At 45.7% G+C, this 27,192-nt stretch overlaps 1 protein-coding gene across 1 annotated transcript in view; it reads right to left on the reverse strand.

Annotated features, from left to right (window-relative positions):
- The window catches only part of LOC139387473 (insulin receptor-like), a 153,239-nt gene that overhangs the window by 98,759 nt on the left and 27,288 nt on the right, over window positions 1-27,192 (reverse strand). Inside the window, exon 2 of the mRNA XM_071133707.1 lies at window positions 15,274-15,837. Coding sequence (XP_070989808.1) covers window positions 15,274-15,837 — 564 coding nt within the window. The remainder of the gene's footprint in view (window positions 1-15,273; window positions 15,838-27,192) is intronic.

Below are 27,192 nucleotides of genomic sequence, written 5' to 3' on the forward strand. Positions count from 1 at the left end.
CCATAACACTGGAACACCATAACACTGGCTCACCATAACGCTGGAACACCATAACGCTGGAGCACCATAACGCTGGAACACCATAACGCTGGAACACCATAACGCTGGCTCACCATAACGCTGGAACACCATAACACTAGAACACCATAACACTGGAACACTGGCTCACCATAACACTGGCTCACCATAACACTGGAACACCATAACACTGGAACACCATAACACTGGAACACCATAACGCTGGAGCACCATAACGCTGGAACACCATAACGCTGGCTCACCATAACGCTGGAACACCATAACACTAGAACACCATAACACTGGCTCACCATAACACTAGCTCACCATAACACTGGAACACTGGCTCACCATAACACTGGCTCACCATAACACTGGCTCACCATAACACTGGAACACCATAACACTGGCTCACCATAACACTGGCTCACTATAACACTGGCTCACCATAACACTGGCTCACCATAACACTGGCTCATTATAACGCTGGCTCACCATAACGCTGGCTCACCATAACGCTGGCTCACCATAACGCTGGCTCACCATAACGCTGGCTCACCATAACGCTGGCTCACCATAACGCTGGAACACCATAACACTGGAACACCATAACACTGGCTCACCATAACACTGGCTCACCATAACACTGGAACACCATAACACTGGAACACCATAACACTGGCTCACCATAACACTAGAACACCATAACACTGGCTCACCATAACACTAGAACACCATAACACTGGCTCACCATAACACTGGCTCACCATAACACTGGAACACTGGCTCACCATAACACTGGCTCACCATAACACTGGCTCACCATAACACTGGAACACCATAACACTGGAACACCATAACGCTGGAACACCATAACGCTGGAACACCATAACGCTGGAACACCATAACGCTGGAACACCATAACGCTGGAACACCATAACGCTGGAACACCATAACACTGGCTCACCATAACACTGGCTCACCATAACACTGGCTCACCATACCACTGGCTCATTATACCACTGGCTCACCATAACACTGGCTCACCATAACACTGGAACACCATAACACTGGAACACCATAACACTGGAACACCATAACACTGGAACACCATAACACTGGAACACTGGCTCACCATAACACTGGAACACCATAACACTGGAACACCATAACACTGGAACACCATAACACTGGAACACCATAACACTGGAACACTGGCTCACCATAACACTGGCTCACCATAACACCATAACACTGGCTCACCATAACACTGGAACACCATAACACCGGAACACCATAACACCATAACACTGGAACACCATAACACTGGAACACTGGCTCACCATAACACTGGCTCACCATAACACCATAACACTGGCTCACCATAACACTGGAACACCATAACACCGGAACACCATAACACCATAACACTGGAACACCATAACACCGGAACACCATAACACCATAACACTGGAACACCATAACACTGGAACACCATAACACTGGCTCACCATAACACTGGCTCACCATAACACTGGAACACCATAACACTGGAACACCATAACACTGGAACACTGGCTCACCATAACACTGGCTCATTATAACACTGGCTCATTATAACACTGGCTCATTATAACACTGGCTCACCATAACACTGGCTCACCATAACACTGGCTCACCATAACACTAGAACACCATAACACTGGCTCACCATAACACTAGAACACCATAACACTGGCTCACCATAACACTAGCTCACCATAACACTGGAACACTGGCTCACCATAACACTAGAACACCATAACACTGGCTCACCATAACACTAGAACACCATAACACTGGCTCACCATAACACTGGCTCACCATAACACTGGAACACTGGCTCACCATAACACTAGCTCACCATAACACTGGAACACTGGCTCACCATAACACAAAGTAACCATAACACTGGATCACCATAACACTGGAACACTGGATCACCATAACACTGGAACACTAGCTCACTATTACACTGGATCACCATAACACTGGAACATCATAATACTGGAACACCATAACACTAGATCACCATAACACTGGAACACTGGCTCACCATAACACAAAGTAACCATAACACTGGATCACCATAACACTGGAACACTGGATCACCATAACACTGGAACACTAGCTCACTATTACACTGGATCACCACAACACTGGAACACTAGTGTTATGGTATGGTTATCGCAATGATGGCGCCGGAGGGGATGGCTGCCGTCTTTTCGGCTCTTAAACCTCTTTGGGCTAGGGGGCAGTATTTTGACGTCTGGATGACAAGCGTGCCAAAAGTAAACTGCCTGTTACTCAGGCTCAGAAGCTAGGATATGCATATAATTGGTAGATTTGGAATGAAAACACTCTGAAGTTTCTAAAACTGCTACAATAATGTATGTGAGTATAACAGAACTGATATGGCAGGCAAAAACGCAAGGACAAACCATTCAGAAAAGAAAAAAAATTCAGACCACCATTGATTCCTATGGCTGTCATTTTTAATATGAAGGAGAAAACCTCCCAGATTGCAGTTCCTATGGCTTCCACTAGATGTCAGCCTTTAGAAAGAGTTTCAGGCTTGTTTATAGAAAAATGAGCTAGATTTTGCAGTGGCTCCCATTTTGGCTGTAGTGTTTGTTACGCGTACTGGTGAATGCGCGTACTTTGTTGTTTATCACCGGTAATGACAGTAACGATTCTCCATCTTAATTTTTATAATTTATTTACGTATTAGGGTACCCGAGGTTTGATTATAAATATCGTTTGACTTGATTGGAGAAGTTTATTGGGTAACGTTTGGGATTAATTTTGTATGCATTTTGAAGGAGGGAAACAGGTGGATTATTAAATGAAGCGCACCAGCTAAACTGAGTTTTTAGGGATATAAAGAAGGACTTTATCAAACAAAACAACCATTTGTGATGTAGCTCGGACCTTTTGGAGTGCCAACAGAAGAATCTCCTCAAAGGTAAGTGATTTATTTTATCGCTATTTCTGACTTTCGTGGCGCATCTGCCTGGCTGGAAAATGTTTTTAATGTTTTTGTGTGCTAGGCGCTGTCCTCAGATAATCGCATGGTGTGCTTTCGCCGTAAAGCCTTTTTGAAATCTGACACAGCGACTGGATTAACAAGAAGTTTATCTTTTAACTGATGTATGACACTTGTATTTTGATGAATGTTAAATGTTACTATTTCTGTAATATGAATTTCGCGCTCTGCAATTTCACCGGAAGCTGTCGAGATGAGACGCTAGTGTCCCACTGATCGGCAAGAAGTTAAAACCTCTTATGGCTGCTATCCCCGTACAGGGATCAGCACTATTGAGTAGCTTGGATGAATAAGGTGTAAACTGCCTGCTACTCTGTCCCAGATGCTAATATATGCATATTTTTAGTAGTATTGGATAGAAAACACGCTGAAGTTTCTAAAACTGTTTGAATGATGTCTGTGAGTATAACACAACTCATATGGCAGGCGAAAACCTGAGACAAGTCCAACCAGGAAGTGGGAAATCTGAGGTTTGTAGTTTCATTTAAGTGATTGACTATCCAATATGCTGTGTCTATGGGGCCAGATTGCACTTCCCAAGGCTTCCAGTAGATGTCAACAGTCTTTAGAAAGTTGTTTGAGGCTTCTATTGTGGAAGGGTGTCGAATAAGAGCTGTTTCAACAAGTGGACTAGGCTGAGGCCAACCAGTTGTTTACTGCGCGATCACGCGGGTGCGCCGCCATTCCTTATTTTTCCTCTGTAATGAATACGCTATTATCCGGTTGGAATATTATTGAAGATTTATTATAAAAAGACCCTAAGGATTGATTGTAAACATCGTTTGACATGTTTCTACAAACTGTAATGTAACTGACTTTTCATCTGGATTTTGCGCTCGCGCATTGTGCCTTTGGAATAGTGAACTAAACGGAGGTATTTGGACATAAATATGGACGTAATCAAACAAAACTAACCTTACTTGTGGAAGTGGGAGTCCTGGGAGTGCATTCTGACGAAGATCAGCAAAGGTAAGTGAAGATTTATAATGTTATTTATGACTTTTGTTGACTCCACAATTTGGCGGGTAACTGTATGGCTTGCTTTTGTGGCTGAATGCGGTTCTCAGATTATTGAATATTGTGCTTTTGCCGTAAAGCTTTTTTTTTTTTTTTAATCTGACAACGGTTGCATTAAGAACAAGTTTATCTTTAATTCTATGTAAAACATGTATCTTTCATCAAAGTTTATGATGAGTATCTCTATTATTTGATGTGGCTCTGCAATTTCTCCGGATGTTTTGGAGGCATTTCTGAACATGGCGCCAATGTAAACTGGGGTTTTTTGATATAAAAATGAACTTGATCGAACAAAACATACATACATAAGATCGTCAAAGGTTAGTGATTAATTTGATCTATATTTCTGCTTTTTGTGAAACCTCTCTTTGGTTGGAAAATGGCTGAATGCTTTCTGTGACTAGTTGCTGACCTAACATAATGATATGTTCTGCTTTCAGTGAAAAGCCTTTTTGAAATCAGACACTGTAGTTGGATTAACGAGAAGTGTATCTTTAAAATGATGTAAAATAATTTTAATTATGGGAATTCTGTTGTTTTGAATTTGGCACCCTGCAATTTCACTGGCTGTTGGCGAGGTGGGATGCTAGCGTCCCGAACGATCCCAGAGAGGTTAACTTCTTGCGACTATCAAACCCGGATCCGGGAGCGTAATCATAGCCTCAAACTAATTAGCATAACGCAGCGGACATAAATCTTCCTATTCAAGAAAATCACAAATGAAATATATTGAGACACCGCTTAGCCTTTTGTTAATCACACTGTCATCTCAGATTTTCAAAATATGCTTTACAGCCAACGCTAGACAAGCATTTGTGTAAGTTTATCATGGCATAATGATATGCTAGGCTCTGCTGGGAGCAGGCAACATTTTCACAAAAAATAAGAAAAGCAATCAAATTAAATAATTTACCTTTGAAGAACTTCGGATGTTTTCACTCAGGAGACTCCCAGTTAGATAGCAAATGTTCATTTTTTCCAAAAATATTATTTTTGTAGGTGAAATAGCTCCCGTTTGTTCGTCACGTTTGGCTGAGAAATCGACCGGAAAATGCAACGCCAAACTTTTTTCCAAATTAGCTCCATAATATCGACAGAAACATGGCAAACGTTGTTTAGAAACAATCCTCAATTCGATTCGATTCGATAATATATATTTTTATCTGGGTTTCGCCTGTAACATCAGTTCTGTTGCACTCACAGACAATATCTGTTTTTTCTACTGTGTTATTGACTTGTTAATTGTTTACTTACTCCATGTGTAACTTTGTGTTGTCTGTTCACACTGCTATGCTTTATCTTGGCCAGGTCGCAGTTGCAAATGAGAACTTGTTCTCACAACTAGCCTACCTGGTTAAATAAAGGTGAAATAAAAATAAATAAAAATCTTTGCAGTTTTGGAAACTTCAGAGTATTTTCTATCCAAAGCTGTCAATTATATGCATAGTCGATCGAGCATCTTTTCGTGACAAAATATCTTGTTTAAAACGGGAACGTTTTTTATCCAAAAATGAAAATACTGCCACCTAGTTACAAAAGGTTAAGCCCTGGAATTTGGGGAATTTTGCTTAAATTCATTTAAAAAAAGTTAGCTTATATCAATTAACCTTTGTTGTGGGATACACATAAGGCAATTCTAGGTCTTGTGGCATATTTTGGTTAAACTATCCCCAATTCAATGGAATTGCAACCCTCTGCATGCACAGTGCATTCTTCCATCACGTGTGCAGTGCACTCTTCCATCACATGTACAGCTGATTCTCAAGATCTTGCACACTAATGAGATGCTATTGAGCCCACACTACTACACTGTCTGAGCCAAGGACGACATACTTTCAGGTAAGTTTTGATTTCAATACTGGATGGGGTGAATATATTTTATGACATGGTTTTTGTTAAGTAGTAAATAGTAGCCTACAGCAAAGTGTGTTTAAATAATTTGTAACTTCTTAACAATTTCTGCTAGTTAGTTTTTGCTACCATATGGGTTTTAGCTTGCTTGAGCCTGCTAACTGATAGAAGAATGTGTATGTTTAAGATAATGACTAAAGTATTCCACCCTGAAACTGTATAACTGTGTGAAATGCGTTTGAATCATAAGAATATAATCTGATGAGGTGTGTAGCTTGGTTAGAATTATAATTAGGGCATTGTATTATTTTGTAGCTATGCAAGCAGGGAGCAACTGTGAGACGAGAATTTTTCCCCACTACCCCCATACATAGTTATCGTGCCTGTCTAAGCAGGGAGTAGCCTATGATAAGAAATTGTGTGTGTGTGTGTGTGTATAAAAAGACTGGCTCTGCATTTGAGGGGCAGAGCGCTCTCTGAATAAAGTATTGATCTATTGCAGAATCTGAGCACGGGCACTATCTGATGTGTGGAGACGTTTCACTGCAGCTGAGTACATCTGCAAATACTGTGCCAAATCATATGTGAAGAATGCAACAAAGATGCAGAGTCATCTGGCCAAGTGCATAAAGTTCCCTCAGCGCTCAGAACAAGCAACCTCTGACAAAAGTCCCTCTACTTCTATTTGAGGTGAAAATCAGACACCTTATCGAAAGTAACAGCTCACGGTCCTCCTGGAATCAGAAGTTTTTTTTGACTCAATGGAGGAACGTAGTCAGAGGAATGCTGATGAATGTCTTGATCGAGCTGTATATGCAACTGGTTCACCTCTGATGCTCACAGGCAATGTGTATTAGAAGAGATTTCTGAATGTTCTTCACCCAGCATGCACCTCTCCAACCAGACATGCTTTATCTACTCATTTGCTGGATGCAGAGTTCAACAGAATTCAAGTGAAGGTCAAGCAAATCATAAAGCAGACTGTATTGCAATCATCTCTGATGGGTGGTCGAATGTTCGTGGGCAAGGAATAATTAACTACATCCTCTCCAACCCTCAACCAGTATTCTACAAGAGTACAGACACAAGGGACAACAGACACAAGGGACAACAGACACACTGGTCTCTACATTGCAGATGAGCTGAAGGCCATCATCAATGACCTTTGACCACAGAAGGTATTTGCACTGGTGACAGACAATGCTACGAACATGAAGGCTGCTTGGTCTAAAGTGGATGAGTCCTACCCTCACACCACATCCATTGGCTGTGCTGCTCATGCATTGAATCTGCTCCTCAAGGACATCATGGCACTGAAAACAATGGATACACTCTACAAGAGAGCCAAAGAAATGGTTAGGTATGTGAAGACTCATCAAGTTATAGCAGCTACCTCACCAAGCAAAGTGAGAAGAATAAGAGCACCACATTGACACTGCCCAGCAACACCCATTGGGGGTGATGTTGTCATCATGTTTGACAGTCTCCTGGAGGGATAGGAGTCTCTCCAAGAAATGGCCATATCACGGTCTGCCGATATGGACAGACCCATCAACAGGATCCTCCTGGAAGATGTATTTTGGGAGAGAGTGGTTAGCAGCCTGAAACCTATAGCAGTAGCCATTGCACGGATTGAGGGAGACAATGCCACCCTGTCTGATGTTCAGACTCTGCTTGCAGGTGTAAGAGAAGAAATTCGTACTGCCCTGCCCACTTCACTGTTGCTCCAAGCAGAGGAAACTGCAGTCAAATACATAAAAAAAACATTAATACTCCTGCCTGAAGCCCATACACGCCTCAGCGTACATGTTGAACCCCAAGTATGCTGACAAGAGCATCCTGTCTGGTGCAGAGATCAACAAGGACTATGGTGTCATCACTACCGTGTCTCGTCACCTTTGACTGGATGAGGGCAAGGTTCTTGGAAGTCTGGTGAAGTACACTTCCAAGCAAGGGCTTTGGGATGGAGATGCAATACGGCAGTTGTGCCAACGTATCTCATCAGCCACCTGGTGGAAGGGACTTTGTGGATCTGAGGCTCTTTCCCGTTGCCGCCATTATCCTCCAAATCCCACCAACATCAGCCGCCTCAGAGCGCAACTGGTCCTTGTTTGGGAACACACACACACACACACACACACACCAAAGCACAGAAAGGCTGACCAATACAAGGGTTGAAAAATTGGTGGCATCTGGGCAAATTTTGGGCTTTGCGAGCCTGACAACGAGCCATCCTCAATAAGGTTGGAAAGTGACAGTGAAGATGAAGCCTCAGTCATGTTCAAGATGTGGACATTGAGGAGGCCCAGGTAGAAGACATGGAAGCCTGAGAGGAAGACAACCAAAGCTTTAGTTTCTAGACTATCATTTTACAGATGTATGTTGAAAACATTTTTGGAAGATGTGATGGATCATTGGGGATCATTCAATATTCCCTTTCTTTTCTTGTTCAGTGGAGTCATCTCATGTGAAGAGTCAATTTATTTAATTAAAGTATAATTCGTAACTAAATTGTTTTTATTTTTATTATTTTGGAAGGATTCAATAATTTGCAATGATATCTACTTCTGATAAGGTAAAAGGTTTATGTTTCTGTCTCCATATGATATGGTAAATATTTCCAATGCAAAAAACATCTACATTTAAATGGTATTAATATTAATTTGCATATATTTCCGTTAATTCCCACGGAAAGTTTCCACCTCTGAATATTCCGCAAAATGTACAACCCTAATGGCACCCTATTCCCTATTTAGTACCCTATTCCCTATTTAGTGCACTACGCTAGCACCCTATTCAGTGCACTACTTTATTTTAAATGAACATATCCCACCCCAGTCTGTACTCAATCTAGAGTCTGTGGTTCCTTATTAACCTTGACTTGACCTATGTTTGGTTTCAGCTGTTTGAATGAATAGTAGCAAGCTGCCTCAGTAGTGAGTCAGGCTCTGTGGTCTTGTGGTGTCGACCCTGTGGTTTCAGGCCTGCTTTCACTAAAGCATGAAAAGATATGTTAAGCCCCAGGTCTAACCACACAACATGGAGGGAGGAGAGCCAGAGAGGAGAGAGAAAGAGGCATGCCCTTGTGCCCTGCTCAGATATTGAGCTCATTCAGACATCCATTGGCTAGCTCATCATAACACTAGCCTATGAGCCCTAATCAAAATTATACTAAGAGACTGGTCATAACAACAACAGGTGTTAAACATCAAAACACAACTCAATCTTGAGACGTAGTTCATTCATATTTACAGTAGAAGGTCATGGCTGAAAGGACACAGAGACAGAGAGAAGAAACGTGTTCCAAGGAGCGCAGTTCCCGACCATCAGTCTGCATGGTCAATTCAGCAGATGCAACGAGATGTTGATGTAAACAATGCTGCTTTACACTTTGCTTCTTTAAATAAATCCACAAGAATTCTATAAATACACTATTAGCTTGTGTATTTTACAGTCTGCAAATAGCTAGTTTGTCTTTTCTTAGCAAGTTGTGGCTAAAATAAAGGCCTAGATCAGCATGTTGTTTGTGCAATAGTATCATCTAAACCAACGAGGTTTAAGCGAAGCATGAATATATTAGCTAAATGTATTAAGAGAAAACATTTAACATAGCCCAAGATTATAGGATTGGCCTAGGAAACACTGATCAACACTTTGGTTCCTATCCTTTCACAATAACTCCTCCCTGGCCTTTTCATTCATTGTCATGTCAAACACTGTATTCAAAGTAATGCAACCGCTGTGTCAGATTTCAAAAAAGCTTTACCGAAAAAGCACACCACGCAATAATCTGAGTACAGCGCTCAGACAACAAATTAAGCCATACAGATATCCGCCATGTTGTGGAGTCAAAAGAAGTCAGAAATAACATTATAAATATTCACTTACCTTTGATGATCTTCATCAGAATGCACTCCCAGGAATCCCAGTTCCACAATAAATATTTGATTTGTTCAATAAAGTCCATAATTTAAGTCCAAATAGCTCCTTTTGTTTGCGTGTTTAATACACAATCCAAACTCACGACGCGCGGGCAAGTCCAGGCAAATGTTCAGACGAAAAGTCATATTACAGTTCATAAAAACATGTCAAACGAAGTATAGAATCAATCTTTAAAGATGAAATCTTTAATAATGTTACTACCGGAGAATTCCTTTGTATGTAGAAATGCGATGGAACGCAGCTACCTCTCACGTGAACGCGCGTGGTCAGCTCATGGCACTCTGGCAGACCTCTGACTCATTCAGCTCCCATTCCCCCCTCCTTCACGATAGAAGCATCAAACAAGGTTCTAAAGACTGTTGACATCTAGTGGAAGCCTTAGGAAGTGCAATATGACCCCATAGACACTGTATATTCGATAGGCAATGAGTTGAAAAACTACTAACCTCAGATTTCCCACTTCCTGGTTGGATTTTTTTCTCAGGTTTTTGCCTGCCATATGAGTTCTGTTATACACAGACATCATTCAAACAGTTTTAGAAACTTCAGAGTAGAGTGTTTTCTAACCAAATATAATAATAATATGCATATATTAGCAACTGGGCCTGAGTAGCAGGCAGTTTACTCTGGGCACCTTATTCATCCAAGCTACTCAATACTGCCCCCAGCCATAAGACGTTGAAACAGTAGAATACATCAGAATGGACAAAGCCCCATTGAAATCACTTATAATGTATGTGTTGCCACCCTAAGGTCATGAGCTACTCATAAAGCATATTTAGAACTTTTATTATCCAAAAACATTTTTAAAAAAAAATCAAACATATTGTGATATGATATTTTGGCCATATCGCCCAGCCCTAGTTAGACCTTTACGTTACATTATTCACTTTCAGTTCAGGCTGAAAGCGGATTTGCTGACAGGCCCGACAGTGTTAATCCTGGTTTTACAGTAAACCCACTTCAGAAGGAGAAACCACCTCAGCAGCAGGCAGGAGTACATGTTCCAAATGGAACCCTATGGACCGTGGTCAAAAGTAGTGCACTATGTATAGAGGCAATAGGGTGCAATTTGGGAGGCAATGAAGGTTTCTCAGGTTCAGTAGCTACTAGTCTGTCAGCCTGTCTACACTCAGGAAATGACATCAACACCTGTGCGTAAGTGTGTGTTTGTGCATCTCTAGAGTCCACTACAGAGTCTCTGTACAGGCCATGTCTGACTAGACTCCACTACAGAGTCTCTCTACAGGTCATGTCTGACTAGACTCCACTACAGAGTCTCTGTACAGGTCATGTCTGACTAGACTCCACTACAGAGTCTCTCTACAGGTCATGTCTGACTAGACTCCACTACAGTCTCTCTACAGGTCATGTCTGACTAGACTCCACTACAGAGTCTCTCTACTGGTCATGTCTGACTAGACTCCACTACAGAGTCTCTGTACAGGCCATGTCTGACTAGACTCCACTACAGAGTCTCTGTACAGGTCATGTCTGACTAGACTCCACTACAGAGTCTCTCTACAGGTCATGTCTGACTAGACTCCACTACAGTCTCTCTACAGGTCATGTCTGACTAGACTCCACTACAGAGTCTCTCTACTGGTCATGTCTGACTAGACTCCACTACAGAGTCTCTGTACAGGTCATGTCTGACTAGACTCCACTACAGAGTCTCTCTACAGGTCATGTCTGACTAGACTCCACTACAGAGTCTCTCTACAGGTCATGTCTGACTAGACTCTACTACAGTTTCTCTCTACAGGTCATGTCTGACTAGACTCCACTACAGAGTCTCTCTACAGGTCATGTCTGACTAGACTCCACTACAGTCTCTCTCTACAGGTCATGTCTGACTAGACTCCACTACAGAGTCTCTCTACAGGCCATGTCTGACTAGACTCCACTACAGTCTCTCTCTACAGGTCATGTCTGACTAGACTCCACTACAAAGTCTCTCTACAGGCCATGTCTGACTAGACTCCACTACAGTCTCTCTCTACAGGTCATGTCTGACTAGACTCCACTACAGAGTCTCTGTACAGGTCATGTCTGACTAGACTCCACTACAGAGTCTCTCTACAGGTCATGTCTGACTAGACTCCACTACAGAGTCTCTCTACAGGTCATGTCTGACTAGACTCCACTACAGAGTCTCTGTACAGGCCATGTCTGACTAGACTCCACTACAGAGTCTCTCTACAGGTCATGTCTGACTAGACTACACTACAGAGTCTATGTACAGGTCATGTCTGACTAAACTCCACTACAGAGTCTATGTACAGGTCATGTCTGACTAGACTCCACTACAGAGTCTCTCTACAGGTCATGTCTGACTAGACTCCACTACAGAGTCTCTATACAGGCCATGTCTGACTAGACTCCACTACAGTCTCTCTCTACAGGTCATGTCTGACTAGACTGAGACAACACTCTCAGGTCTAGTAGAGCACACAGACAGACAGAGAGAGAGTGTGTGTTCCTTGGCAAGACCACAGCAGTTTTGCCTGTCTGTCTGACGCACACACACACCTCACTTACCAACAACTCTTCTCCATAATCTGACTTCCCTGGAGACTGGGTCTCTGATTATTAAGTGACATCACTGTAAACCTGAGTAGTTCGTGTTCGCTCTCTCTCTCTCTCCCTCTCCCTCCCTCTCCCTCTCCCTCCCTCTCTCTCCCTCTCTCTCCCTCTCTCTCCCTCTCTCTCCCTCTCCCTCCCTCTCTCTCCCTCTCTCTCCCTCTCTCTCCCTCCCTCTCCCTCCCTCTCCCTCTCGCTCTCCCTCCCGCTCCCCCTCTCTCCCCCTCTCTCCCCCTCTCGCTCTCCCTCCCGCTCCCCCTCTCTCCCCCTCTCTCTCTCTCTCCCGCTCCCTCTCTCTCCCGCTCCCTCTCTCTCCCGCTCCCTCTCTCTCCCGCTCCCTCTCTCTCCCGCTCCCTCTCTCTCCCGCTCCCTCTCTCTCCCGCTCCCTCTCTCTCCCGCTCCCTCTCTCTCCCGCTCCCTCTCTCTCCCGCTCCCTCTCTCTCCCGCTCCCTCTCTCTCCCTCCCGCTCCCTCTCTCTCTCCCTCTCTCTCTCTCTCTCTCTCTCTCCCTCCCGCTCCCTCTCTCGCTCCCTCCCTCCCCCGCTCCCTCCCTCCCCCTCTCTCCCGCTCTCTCCCGCTCCCTCCCGCTTTCCCTCCCTCTCCCTACCTCCCGCTCGCTCCCGCCCGCTCGCTCTCTCCCTCTCTCTCCCCCGCTCTCTCCCGCTCCCTCTCTCTCCCGCCCACTCTCCCTCTCCCCTCCCGCTCGCTCCCTCTCCCTCTCTCTCCCGCTCCCTCTCTCTCCCGCTCCCTCTCGCTCCCTCCCTCCCGCTCCCTACCTCTCTCCCGCTCCCTCTCTCTCTCTCGCTCCCTCTCTCTCTCCCTCCCGCTCCCTCTCTCCATCTCTCTCCCTCCCGCTCCCTCTCCCATCTCTCTCCCTCTCTCTCGCCATCTCTCTCCCTCTCTCTCGCTCCCTCTCTCCATCTCTCTCCCTCTCTCCATCTCTCTCCCTCTCTCCATCTCTCTCCCTCTCTCCATCTCTCTCCCTCTCTCCATCTCTCTCCCTCTCTCTCGCTCCCTCTCTCCATCTCTCTCTCTCGCTCCCTCTCTCCATCTCTCTCCCTCTCTCCCGCTCCCTCTCTCCATCTCTCTCCATCTCTCTCCCGCTCCCTCTCTCCATCTCTCTCCCGCTCCCTCTCTCCATCTCTCTCCCTCTCTCTCGCTCCCTCTCTCCATCTCTCCATCTCTCTCGCTCCCTCCCTCTCCCTCCCGCTCCCTCCCGCTCTCTCTCCCTCTCTCCCCCTCCCTCCCTCCCGCTCCCTCCCTCTCTCCCCCTCCCTCCCTCCCTCCCTCCCTCTCTCTCCCGCTCCCTCCCGCTCCCTACCTCCTGCTCGCTCCCTCTCGCTCCCTCCCTCCCGCTCCCTACCTCTCTCCCGCTCCCTCTCTCTCTCTCGCTCCCTCTCTCTCTCCCTCCCGCTCCCTCTCTCCCTCCCTCTCTCCATCTCTCTCCCTCCCGCTCCCTCTCCCCCTCCCTCTCTCCATCTCTCTCCCTCCCGCTCCCTCTCCCATCTCTCTCCCTCTCTCTCGCTCCCTCTCTCCATCTCTCTCCCTCTCTCTCGCTCCCTCTCTCCATCTCTCTCCCTCTCTCTCGCTCCCTCTCTCCATCTCTCTCCCTCTCTCCATCTCTCTCCCTCTCTCTCGCTCCCTCTCTCCATCTCTCTCTCTCGCTCCCTCTCTCCATCTCTCTCCCTCTCTCCCGCTCCCTCTCTCCATCTCTCTCCCTACCTCCTGCTCGCTCCCTCTCGCTCCCTCCCTCCCGCTCCCTACCTCTCTCTCGCTCCCTCTCTCTCTCCCTCCCGCTCCCTCTCCCTCCCGCTCCCTCTCTCCCTCCCTCTCTCCATCTCTCTCCCTCTCTCTCGCTCCCTCTCTCCATCTCTCTCCCTCTCTCTCGCTCCCTCTCTCCATCTCTCTCCCTCTCTCTCGCTCCCTCTCTCCATCTCTCTCCCTCTCTCTCGCTCCCTCTCTCCATCTCTCTCCCTCTCTCCATCTCTCTCCCTCTCTCTCGCTCCCTCTCTCCATCTCTCTCTCTCGCTCCCTCTCTCCATCTCTCTCCCTCTCTCCCGCTCCCTCTCTCCATCTCTCTCCCGCTCCCTCTCTCCATCTCTCTCCCGCTCCCTCTCTCCATCTCTCTCCCGCTCCCTCTCTCCATCTCTCTCCCTCTCTCTCGCTCCCTCTCTCCATCTCTCCATCTCTCTCGCTCCCTCCCTCTCCCTCCCGCTCCCTCCCGCTCTCTCTCCCTCTCTCCCCCTCCCTCCCTCCCGCTCCCTCCCTCTCTCCCCCTCCCGCTCCCTCCCCCTCCCCCTCCCTCCCGCTCCCTCCCTCCCCCTCCCCCTCCCGCTCCCTCCCTCCCCCTCCCCCTCCCGCTCCCTCCCTCCCCCTCCCCCTCCCGCTCCCTCCCTCAATCAGATACATTCACTGATATACTTTCACTTATAAATAGCACAACACGGAAGGAGAAGCAAAATCAACATGGTGCCTGACTACTACACAAACATAAATAACCTGACACATTAAAACCAGTGGAAGCCCTGTGCACAGCAAGTTATGGCAGGGACAACAGAGCATCGAAAAACATGGAAATAACTGCAGAAAAGGAAGACAACAACCGCAAGGTCAATCATCATCTTTCCTAGTGTGCAATTTTTACATGCATTTAAAGACACTCCCACCAGCATCTCCCTTGTAAAAAAAGGCCTTCTGACCTCAATGGAACTTCCAGGATAAATACATTTTAAAAATATATAATAATAATAATAATAATAAAAGAACCCAGTGTCTTACTTCTCTGGCAGTGCTTGTGCGTCCAGCAACGTTCGTTGAAGTTCCCATTGATGGTGGTCTGTTGACAGGTAGCCTTCCCCTTGGCCAGCGCCCCGGGACACACGTCCCCGCACTCCCTGTCATTCTTATTTGACACAATGTAGTTGTCCTCCACCGTATCCAGGATCTTGGACCAGTCCAGGGTGGAGAGGTAGCAGAGGTCCGGGTTCTTCTCGATCCTCACCGCTCCTCGGGTGATGTTCATCAGGCTATGGAGACCGATATCCCTGAGCTGCAGCATTTCAAAGAAGACCAGAGCGTAGTTGAAGAACAGGTTGTTTCCTCGGATCACAGTGAGGTTGGGGAAGAGGTCTTTGAGGCTCTCCATGCCGTAGACCCTGAACAGGAGCAGGAAGTCTGTGACCACGGTCAGTTTGGGGTAACTGACACCCCTGAAGTCCTCGGGCTTAGTCTTAAACATGAGGATGATTTTCAGGTGGCCCTCGATGACCGTGCAGTTCTCCAGGGAGCGCAGGTTGGTCACGTTGTTCCGGATGTCCTTACTGGAGCAGATCCCATCAGAGACTTCAGGGGAAGAGACAAACAAACTGATTAGAGACGGAACTAAGTTAAGGACAGCATACCAAAAATAAATTGTCTAACTCAAGACATTTTTTGGTGTGCTGTCCATCTAATTTCTATGGACTATATTAACCAATATTCAACAACCAACCACTTTAGAGGAATAACCAGAATGAGCACATTATCTATTATCCTATTCATGTAAAGTTATTATTTTGGGGGTGAATTCATTCATGATCAGTTAGGCTCCGCAACTAATATACGTCTCAGAGTTCAGCTTTCTACAAAATGACATTCAACCTACACTGGAGTTTAACAAACATTAGGAACAACTTCCTAATACTGGGTTACATCCCCTTTTGCCTTCAGAGCAGTCTCAATTCGTTGGGGGCGTGGACTCTACAAGGTGTCGAAAGCGTTCCACGGGGACGCTGGCACATATTGATTCCAATGCTTCCCACAGTTGTGTTAAATTAGCTAGATGTCTTTTGGGTGATGGACCATTCTTGATACAGACAGGAAACTGTTGCTTGTGGAAAAACCCAGCAGCTTTGCAGTTCTTGACACAAACTGGTGCGCCTGGCAGCTACTACCATACCCTGTTCAAAGGCACTTAAATATTTGGTCTTGCCCATTCACCCTCTGAATGGCACACATACACAATCCATGTCTCAACTGTCTCGAGGCTTAAAAGTCCTTCTTTAACCCATCTCCTCCCCTTCATCTAAGGTGGTTGAAGTGAATTTAACAAGTGACATCAATAAGGGATCATATCTTTCACCTGGTGAGTCTGTCATGGAAAGAGCAGATATATATAGATTTGGAGAAATAAACTACGGTAGGCTATCGTTTATTTTTCTTACTACAGCCTACCAAGTTCATTAAAACAATCTTTATTGGACCTACTTTAACATACATTCAACCTCAGTCATTAACATATTTGACTTATCTTTATTTCAATACCACTTTATTTTTCCCCTCAGGGGAAATAATTGTGTTGTAGTGAATGAATTAACATAATTAACATGATTAATAAGAACCCCATCAGCCTGACTATCAGTAACTTAAGCAGATTACCGAGAAGATATTTAGGATATCTTGGCAAGTTGGCGATCATTTCTACAAATGGGAAACGATTCCCAACTGACTAACATTGATAAACGGTTAAATATAATAGACAGTGTATTCATGGATACCAAGGGAGGCCAGGCTTCCCAAAATATTTGACCAATAAAAATGAATAAAATCATTTCTCATTCGTCAATTCGCAAGTGGCTGAATCTCACTCGAGAAACCATCACTAGCGAGCGAAACAGCGCCCCCTTGTCTCAGTATGTGTAGCACATGTATCTGATGCTGTCTGGACAGCGAAACAGCACCCCCTTGTCTCAGTATGTGTAGCACATGTATCTGATGCTGTCTGGACAGGGAAACAGCGCCCCATCTGTCTCGGTATGTGTAGCTCATGTATCTGATGCTGTCGAGACAGGGAAACAGCGCCCCCTGTGTCTCAGTATGTGTAGCTCATGTATCTGATGCTGTCTGGACAGCGAAACAGCGCCCCCTTGTCTCGGTATGTGTAGCTCATGTATCTGATGCTGTCTGGACAGGGAAACAGCGCCCCCTTGTCTCTGTATGTGTAGCACATGTATCTGATGCTGTCTGGACAGGGAAACAGCGCCCCCTCTGTCTCGGTATGTGTAGCTCATGTATCTGACGCTGTCTGGACAGGGAAACAGCGCCCCCTTGTCTCGGTATGTGTAGCTCATGTATCTGATGCTGTCTGGACAGGGAAACAGCGCCCCCTTGTCTCGGTATGTGTAGCTCATGTATCTGATGCTGTCTGGACAGGGAAACAGCGCCCCCTCTGTCTCGGTATGTGTAGCTCATGTATCTGATGCTGTCTGGACAGGGAAACAGCGCCCCCTCTGTCTCGGTATGTGTAGCTCATGTATCTGATGCTGTCTGGACAGGGAAACAGCGCCCCCTCTGTCTCGGTATGTGTAGCTCATGTATCTGATGCTGTCTGGACAGGGAAACAGCGCCCCCTCTGTCTCGGTATGTGTAGCTCATGTATCTGATGCTGTCTGGACAGGGAAACAGCGCCCCCTCTGTCTCGGTATGTGTAGCTCATGTATCTGATGCTGTCTGGACAGGGAAACAGCGCCCCCTCTGTCTCGGTATGTGTAGCTCATATATCTGATGCTGTCTGGACAAAAAGAGTATAACATGTTGTTGCCGTAGCATTTGATTGATTGATGCCAGCAAGAATTTGGCCTCCCTTGATAAAAAAATATATATATATATATATATATTAAAAGAATTAGCCGATCAGCGTTGAGCTGAGCTCAACTGTAGGTTGTCCTGGTGCAGAAAAACACCACCCAAGGGAGGCCAGTTTGGATTTGGCTTCAGATCAATCTAATAACTTCCTAAGTAAAACTTTTTCAGAAAAAAGTTTCTGGTCTGCTTGTGTTGATGTCCTGCAGTAGCTAGCTTGCTAAATAGACCATTTCCTAAACCATGGATGGAGATATCAGGTAACGTGCAACGTAACCCTAGCCCTGATATGCAATGTCTCCAAACCCCCTCTGATTTTAAATCAAGATCTGGTTTTGGTATTTTTCCTTTAAATCTCGTCAAAAATTGATGGGGTTAGGATTTGGGCTAAATCAACTGATGCTGATGTAATTGTGTTTTCTGAAACCTGGCTCAGCAAGTCTGTTTTTGATAAGGATATTTGTATAAGTGGTTACAATGTTTAATCGCACTGATCGAGTTAAGGTGGGAGTGTGGCTATATATGTAAAAACTAAATTCCCTGTAAGTGTTGCAAAGTCTGAAACTATTTGTAAACAGTTGGAATTTCTTGCTTTGAATATTGAGGTTTCAAAGGGCCTCTCTATAACTGTGATTGGCTGTTATAGACCCCCTCTGCTCTCTATAACTGTGATTGGCTGTTATAGACCCCCCTCTGCTCTCTATAACTGTGATTGGCTGTTATAGACCCCCCCCCCCTCTGCTCTCTATAACTGTGATTGGCTGTTATAGACCCCCCTCTGCTCTCGGTGATGCATTTTCTTCTCTGATTAACCTTATGTCTAAACTTCTTTACAGTGAAATGATCTTGATTGGTGATCTCAACTGGTGTTGGTTAAAGCCGGTGTCTGATGATTTAAAAATGTTTTGTAATTCTATGAATCTTACCCAGTTGATTAACTCACCCACTCGCCCAAATCTTAAATGCCCAGATAAACCTACCCTGATTGATTTGATATTGACAAAATGTTCCACCTAAATATTCTGCGGTTGGTGTTTGTGGTAATGATGTAAGTGACCATTGTGCTGTTGTTGCTGTTAGAAATACTAAGGTTCTTAAGACAAACCCACGTTTTATTCGTAAGAGAAATGTGAAGTGTTTTAATGAGCAGGCTTTCTTTCCTTCATGATTGGTTTTACTTACACACACACACACACACACACACACACACACACACACACACACACACACAATGGACAACCACATGATACTGTATTTAGCAACATTGATTGGACTAAATTGTTTTTGGTATGTTTAAGTTTGTTTTCAGTGTATTAAACAAAGCATGTATAGCCCTGTTGATTTGATGTTTAGAATGGTGCTGGAATAGCGGAGGCAGGGCTCCTGTTGTCTTTGTGCTGACTCACGGTAACTCTGTGGTTCTAAATCACTAGTTGTTTAGTAACCTCTCAAAAACATGAACTTGCTTGACCATACCGCAGCTGATACAACTGTTTGTTACATGCAATATTTGCTTTGTGGACTTCACAGGACAGATGTGGCTCTCCGGTTTTGTGATGAAACAAAAGGTAGGCGTCGTTGAATTTATTCTGCCGCTGTGTGTTGTCACGGCCTTATTGGATATTACAGTGACATATGAATAAATGAGTTATAGAACAAACCACACAATTATGACAACATAGGTTGGAATATGGCTTTGTTACTGGCTTGGCTTCCTCAGTGATTTTACACACGCACCCCTACTGACAATAGATACAGCTAATTCATGAGATGGTTGTACAATACAGTAGTCATAGTTCAGAGAATTGCACACAGCGAATTGTGTAAGATTTGGTCATCTTAAATTGCAAAACCAGTTTTGGGGTAAAGAAAAAAATAAAAATGAGACAAAAGGACTAGAATCAAAATAGACCAGAAAGAGATAAACTTCATCACAGCAAAATATGTGGTTGTGTGTCTTGATTTGATTAAACCTATGCCTCTGACAGTTGTTTCAGTAACCATATATCTGTCTGTTACCAAAGACATGCTTTTACCCACATTATAACATACAGCGCCATTGTTGGCTGTTATTACCCACATTCTAGTATTAAGTGCTGTCATTGGTTGTTGCCCACATTCTATTCTAATACGGAAGTTAGCGCTGTCATCAGAGTCAAGTCACTCTTATTTGGTACGTGGGCTGAGGCTGTAACTTTTGTAACTAAATCAATACATTAGCTAAACTCAGAAATCTCGCTATCCCAGATCTAAAATCTCAAGTAATTTGGTCAGATGGTCAATTTGTGTTACGTAGGTCTGTCCAATAGGGATTATGCAGGTTTTTATCTTCAACAACTAGCCTAGGTCTATGGATTATAGGGCAGGGACCTGGAACCTCGCGATACGATATTATCACAATACTTAGGTGTCAATTACGAGCATCAGTCAATCTGTAAGAGCCTTTTTCCAAAATTACTAATAGCAGTTCTGAGCAATACATTTTTAAAAAAAAGTTGATTTAATTGTTTTATTGTTGGACATAAGACTCTCCTCTCAGGTGTGTGTGTACTGTACCTGGGGTCAACTGGTCAGTCAGCTGTGTGTGTACTGTACCTGGGGTCAACTGGTCAGTCAGCTGTGTGTGTACTGTACCTGGGGTCACCTGGTCAGTCAGCTGTGTGTGTACTGTACATGGGGTCACCTGGTCAGTCAGCTGTGTGTGTACTGTACCTGGGGTCAACTGGTCAGTCAGCTGTGTGTGTACTGTACATGGGGTCACCTGGTCAGTCAGCTGTGTGTGTACTGTACATGGGGTCACCTGGTCAGTCAGCTGTGTGTGTACTGTACCTGGGGTCAACTGGTCAGTCAGCTGTGTGTGTACTGTACATGGGGTCACCTGGTCAGTCAGCTGTGTGTGTACTGTACCTGGGGTCAACTGGTCAGTCAGCTGTGTGTGTACTGTACCTGGGGTCAACTGATCAGTCAGCTGTGTGTGTACTGTACATGGGGTCACCTGGTCAGTCAGCTGTGTGTGTACTGTACCTGGGGTCAACTGGTCAGTCAGCTGTGTGTGTACTGTACATGGGGTCAACTGATCAGTCAGCTGTGTGTGTACTGTACCTGGGGTCAACTGGTCAGTCAGCTGTGTGTGTACTGTACCTGGGGTCAACTGATCAGTCAGCTGTGTGTGTACTGTACCTGGGGTCAACTGGTCAGTCAGGTGTGTGTGTACTGTACCTGGGGTCAACTGGTCAGTCAGCTGTGTGTGTGTACTGTACCTGGGGTCAACTGGTCAGTCAGCTGTGTGTGTGTACTGTACCTGGGGTCAACTGGTCAGTCAGCTGTGTGTGTGTACTGTACCTGGGGTCAACTGGTCAGTCAGCTGTGTGTGTGTACTGTACCTGGGGTCAACTGGTCAGTCAGCTGTGTGTGTACTGTACCTGGGGTCAACTGGTCAGTCAGCTGTGTGTGTACTGTACCTGGGGTCAACTGGTCAGTCAGCTGTGTGTGTACTGTACCTGGGGTCAACTGGTCAGTCAGCTGTGTGTGTACTGTACCTGGGGTCAACTGGTCAGTCAGGTGTGTGTGTACTGTACCTGGGGTCAACTGGTCAGTCAGCTGTGTGTGTACTGTACCTGGGGTCAACTGGTCAGTCAGCTGTGTGTGTACTGTACCTGGGGTCAACTGGTCAGTCAGGTGTGTGTGTACTGTACCTGGGGTCAACTGGTCAGTCAGCTGTGTGTGTGTACTGTACCTGGGGTCAACTGGTCAGTCAGCTGTGTGTGTACTGTACATGGGGTCAACTGGTCAGTCAGCTGTGTGTGTACTGTACATGGGGTCAACTGGTCAGTCAGCTGTGTGTGTACTGTACCTGGGGTCAACTGGTCAGTCAGCTGTGTGTGTACTGTACCTGGGGTCAACTGGTCAGTCAGCTGTGTGTGTACTGTACCTGGGGTCAACTGGTCAGTCAGCTGTGTGTGTACTGTACCTGGGGTCAACTGGTCAGTCAGCTGTGTGTGTACTGTACCTGGGGTCACCTGGTCAGTCAGCTGTGTGTGTACTGTACCTGGGGTCACCTGGTCAGTCAGCTGTGTGTGTACTGTACATGGGGTCACCTGGTCAGTCAGCTGTGTGTGTACTGTACCTGGGGTCACCTGGTCAGTCAGCTGTGTGTGTACTGTACCTGGGGTCACCTGGTCAGTCAGCTGTGTGTGTACTGTACATGGGGTCAACTGATCAGTCAGCTGTGTGTGTACTGTACATGGGGTCACCTGGTCAGTCAGCTGTGTGTGTACTGTACCTGGGGTCAACTGGTCAGTCAGCTGTGTGTGTACTGTACCTGGGGTCAACTGGTCAGTCAGCTGTGTGTGTACTGTACCTGGGGTCAACTGGTCAGTCAGCTGTGTGTGTACTGTACCTGGGGTCAACTGGTCAGTCAGCTGTGTTTGTACTGTACCTGGGGTCACCTGGTCAGTCAGGTGTGTGTGTACTGTACCTGGGGTCAACTGGTCAGTCAGGTGTGTGTGTACTGTACCTGGGGTCACCTGGTCAGTCAGGTGTGTGTGTACTGTACCTGGGGTCACCTGGTCAGTCAGGTGTGTGTGTACTGTACCTGGGGTCACCTGGTCAGTCAGGTGTGTGTGTACTGTACCTGGGGTCACCTGGTCAGTCAGGTGTGTGTGTACTGTACCTGGGGTCACCTGGTCAGTCAGGTGTGTGTGTACTGTACCTGGGGTCACCTGGTCAGTCAGGTGTGTGTGTACTGTACCTGGGGTCACCTGGTCAGTCAGGTGTGTGTGTACTGTACCTGGGGTCAACTGGTCAGTCAGGTGTGTGTGTACTGTACCTGGGGTCAACTGGTCAGTCAGGTGTGTGTGTACTGTACCTGGGGTCAACTGGTCAGTCAGGTGTGTGTGTACTGTACCTGGGGTCACCTGGTCAGTCAGGTGTGTGTGTACTGTACCTGGGGTCAACTGGTCAGTCAGCTGTGTGTGTACTGTACCTGGGGTCAACTGGTCAGTCAGCTGTGTGTGTACTGTACATGGGGTCAACTGATCAGTCAGCTGTGTGTGTACTGTACCTGGGGTCAACTGGTCAGTCAGGTGTGTGTGTACTGTACCTGGGGTCAACTGGTCAGTCAGCTGTGTGTGTACTGTACCTGGGGTCAACTGGTCAGTCAGCTGTGTGTGTACTGTACCTGGGGTCAACTGGTCAGTCAGGTGTGTGTGTACTGTACCTGGGGTCAACTGGTCAGTCAGGTGTGTGATAGGTGAAGGTGCGAGCATGTTTATTTATTTAACCAGGCAAGTCAGTTAAGAACAAATTCTTATTTACAATGAGTGACGACCAAAAGCCAGAAGTCCTGCCGGGATGGGGGCCTGGGATTAAAATAAATAAATACCATATAAATATAGGACAAAACATACATCACGACAAGAGAGACAACACTACATAAAGACAGACATAAGACGACATCATAGCAAGGCAGCAACACAACATGACAACATGGTAGCAGCACAAAACATGGTACAGACATTAGGCAAAGTCAACAGCACAAAGGTCAAGAAGGTATAGACGACAATACATCATACAAAGCAGCCTGTCAGTGAGAGTGTCCATGATTGAGTCTTTGAATGTAGAGATGGAGATAAAACTGTCCAGTTTGAGTGTTTGTTGCAGCTCGTTCCAGTCGCTAGCTGCAGCGAACTGAAAAGAGGAGCGACCCAGGGATGTGTGTGCTTTGGAGACCTTTAACAGAATGGCAGACTGGCAGAACGGGTGTTGTATGTGGAGGATGAGGGCTGCAGTAGATATCTCAGATAAGGAGGAGTGAGGCCTAACAGGGTTTTATAAATAAGCATCAACCAGTGTGTCTTGCAATGGGTATACAGGCGTGGCCAAAGGTTTTGAGTCTGCTGCCTCAGTTTGTATGATGGCAATTTGCATATACTCCAGAATGTTATGAAGAGTGATCAGATGAATTGCAATTAATTACAAAGTCACTCTTTGCCATGCAAATGAACTGAATCCCCCCAAAAACATTTCCACTGCATTTCAGCCCTGCCAGAAAAGGACCAGCTGACATCATGTCAGTGATTCTCTCGTTAACACAGGTGTGAGTGTTGATGAGGACAAGGCTGGAGGTCCCTCTGTCATGCTGATTGAGTTCGAATAACAGATTTGGAAGTTTCAAAAGGAGGATGGTGCTTGGAATCATTGTTCTTCCTCTGTCAATCATGGTTACCTGCAAGGAAACACGTGCCGTCATCATTGCTTTGCACAAAAAGGGCTTCACAGGCAAGGATATTGCTGCTCATAAGATTGCACCTAAATCAACCATTTATCGGATCATCAAGAACTTCAAGGAGAGCGGTTAAATTGTTGTGACGAAGGTCCAGCAAACGCTAGGACCGTCTCCTAAAGTTGATTCAGCTGCGGGATCGGGGCACCACCAGTACAGAGCTTGCTCAGGAATGGCAGCAGGCAGGTGTGAGTGCATCTGCATGCACAGTGAGACGAAGACTTTTGGAGGATGGCCTGGTGTCAAGAAGGTCAGCAAAGAAGCCACTTCTCTCCAGGAAAAACATCAGGGACAGACTGATATTTTGCAAAAGGTACAGGGATTGGACTGCTGAGGACTGGGGTAAAGTAATTTTCTCTGATGAATCCCCTTTCCGATTGTTTGGGGCATCCGGGAAAAAGCTTGTCCGGAGAAGACAAGGTGAGCGCTACCATCAGTCCTGTGTCATGCCAACAGTAAAGCATCCTGAGACCATTCATGTGTGGGGTTGCTTCTCAGCCAAGGGAGTGGGCTCCCTCACAATTTTGCCTAAGAACACAGCCATCAATAAAGAATGGTACCAACACATCCTCCGAGAGCAACTTCTCCCAACCATCCAGGAACAGTTTGGTGACGAACAATGCCTTTCCAGCATGATGGAGCACCTTGCCATAAGGCAAAAGTGATAATTATGTGGCTCAGGGAACAAAACATTGATATTTTGGGTCCATGGCCAGGAAACTCCCCAGACCTTAATCCCATTGAGAACTTGTGGTCAATCCTCAAGAGGCGGGTGGACAAACAAAAACCCACAAATTCTGACCAACTCCAAGCATTGATTATGCAAGAATGGGCTGCCATCAGTCAGGATGTGGCCCAGAATTGAATTAACAGCCTGCCAGGGCGGATTGCAGAGGTCTTGAAAGAGAAGGGTCAGCATTGCAAAAAACTTTGCATCAACTTCATGTAATTGTCAATAAAAGCCTTTGGCACTTATGAAATGCTTGTAATTATACTTCAGTATTCCATAGTAACATCTGACAAAAATATCTAAAGACCCTGAAGCAGCTAACTAGCAAACTAGCAAACTAATTTGGCAGCATACTGGTCAGTCAGGTGTGTGATAGGTGAAGGGGCCAGCATACTGGTCAGTCAGGTGTGTAATAGGTGAAGGGGCCAGCATACTGGTCAGTCAGGTGTGTAATAGGTGAAGGGGCCAGCATACTGGTCAGTCAGGTGTGTAATAGGTGAAGGGGCCAGCATACTGGTCAGTCAGGTATGTGATAGGTGAAGGGGCCAGCATACTGGTCAGTCAGGTGTGTGATAGGTGAAGGGGCCAGCATACTGGTCAGTCAAGTATGTGATAGGTGAAGGGGCCAGCATACTGGTCAGTCAGGTATGTGATAGGTGAAGGGGCCAGCATACTGGTCAGTCAGGTGTGATACAGTAGGTGAAGGGGCCAGCATACTGGTCAGTCAGGTATGTGATAGGTGAAGGTGCCAGCATACTGGTCAGTCAGGTGTGTGATAGGTGAAGGGGCCAGCATACTGGTCAGTCAGGTGTGTGATACAGTAGGTGAAGGGGCCAGCATACTGGTCAGTCAGGTGTGTAATACAGTAGGTGAAGGGGCCAGCATACTGGTCAGTCAGGTGTGTGATACAGTAGGTGAAGGGGCCAGCATACTGGTCAGTCAGATGTGTGAGTAAACTGTGGCAGTAAACTGAACCAGACAGAGATGGATACACAGGGAGGGACAGGCAGTCAGTCAGTCAGTGACCCTAGAAAGCAGTCAGCCAGCCAGCCAGTGACCCCTCGGAAAGCCAGGCCACCACAGATACACCCAGTTCCCAGCAGAAATGTGGACACTTCCTGTGTCCCAAATGGACTCATATTCCCTATATAGAGTCTTAAGGGCCCTGGTCAACAGTAGTGCATAGAATACCATTTGGGACAGACCTCTCTCTGCCAGAGCCAGGCACAGTAGTATTTATATCCCAGCATTCCCAATTGAGAATCTAACCAGTCCAGTGTGGTGACAGTGACTAGTGTTGGAAACTGAACAAGTGTAGTCTTGGTGGAACGTAGAACACTATATAGGGAATAGGGTGCAATGTTGGATGATAGGGTTTGCCTGGCCACAGCTGATCAGAACTGTAGGCCCAACTGAACTAGATAACTCCGGTAATTATTGAGAGACAAATGATTCACCTGTATCAGAATCAAATGGTGATTAATCTGAACCAGAATCAAATGGTGATTCACCTGTATCAGAATCAAATGGTGATTCACGTGTACCAGAATCTTTATTGTGGCGATTCACGTGTACCAGAATCTTTATTGTGGCTCACCTGTACCAGAATCTTTATTGTGGCGATTCACGTGTACCAGAATCTTTATTGTGGCTCACCTGTACCAGAATCTTTATTGTGGCTCACCTGTACCAGAATCTTTAGTGGCTCACCTGTACCAGAATCTATATTGTGGCTCACCTGTACCAGAATCTATATGAAGATTCCAGTGTTTCACCTATATGCATAACTCGAAATAAAAATAAACATGGACTAATAGATTTTTCAATAAGATCATCTTTGATATCTAAGGTTGAATAAATACTGTTACATAGTGTTTAAGACATTCAATAACCTAATATTAAGCCCGTCTTACAAAAGTAATATTGAATTATGTTTGGTTAGAGATGTATCTTCTGCTTGGATAGAAACATCGGAGCAAATTCTTTAAATGTTATTTTTTGGTTGAGATGGAGACGTGAATGCAACATATTTATTACTAACTTGTAGATCAACCAAAGTTTGAAA

This window comes from Oncorhynchus clarkii, chromosome 28 (genome assembly GCF_045791955.1).
Source record: "Oncorhynchus clarkii lewisi isolate Uvic-CL-2024 chromosome 28, UVic_Ocla_1.0, whole genome shotgun sequence".
Classification (NCBI taxonomy): domain Eukaryota; kingdom Metazoa; phylum Chordata; class Actinopteri; order Salmoniformes; family Salmonidae; genus Oncorhynchus; species Oncorhynchus clarkii.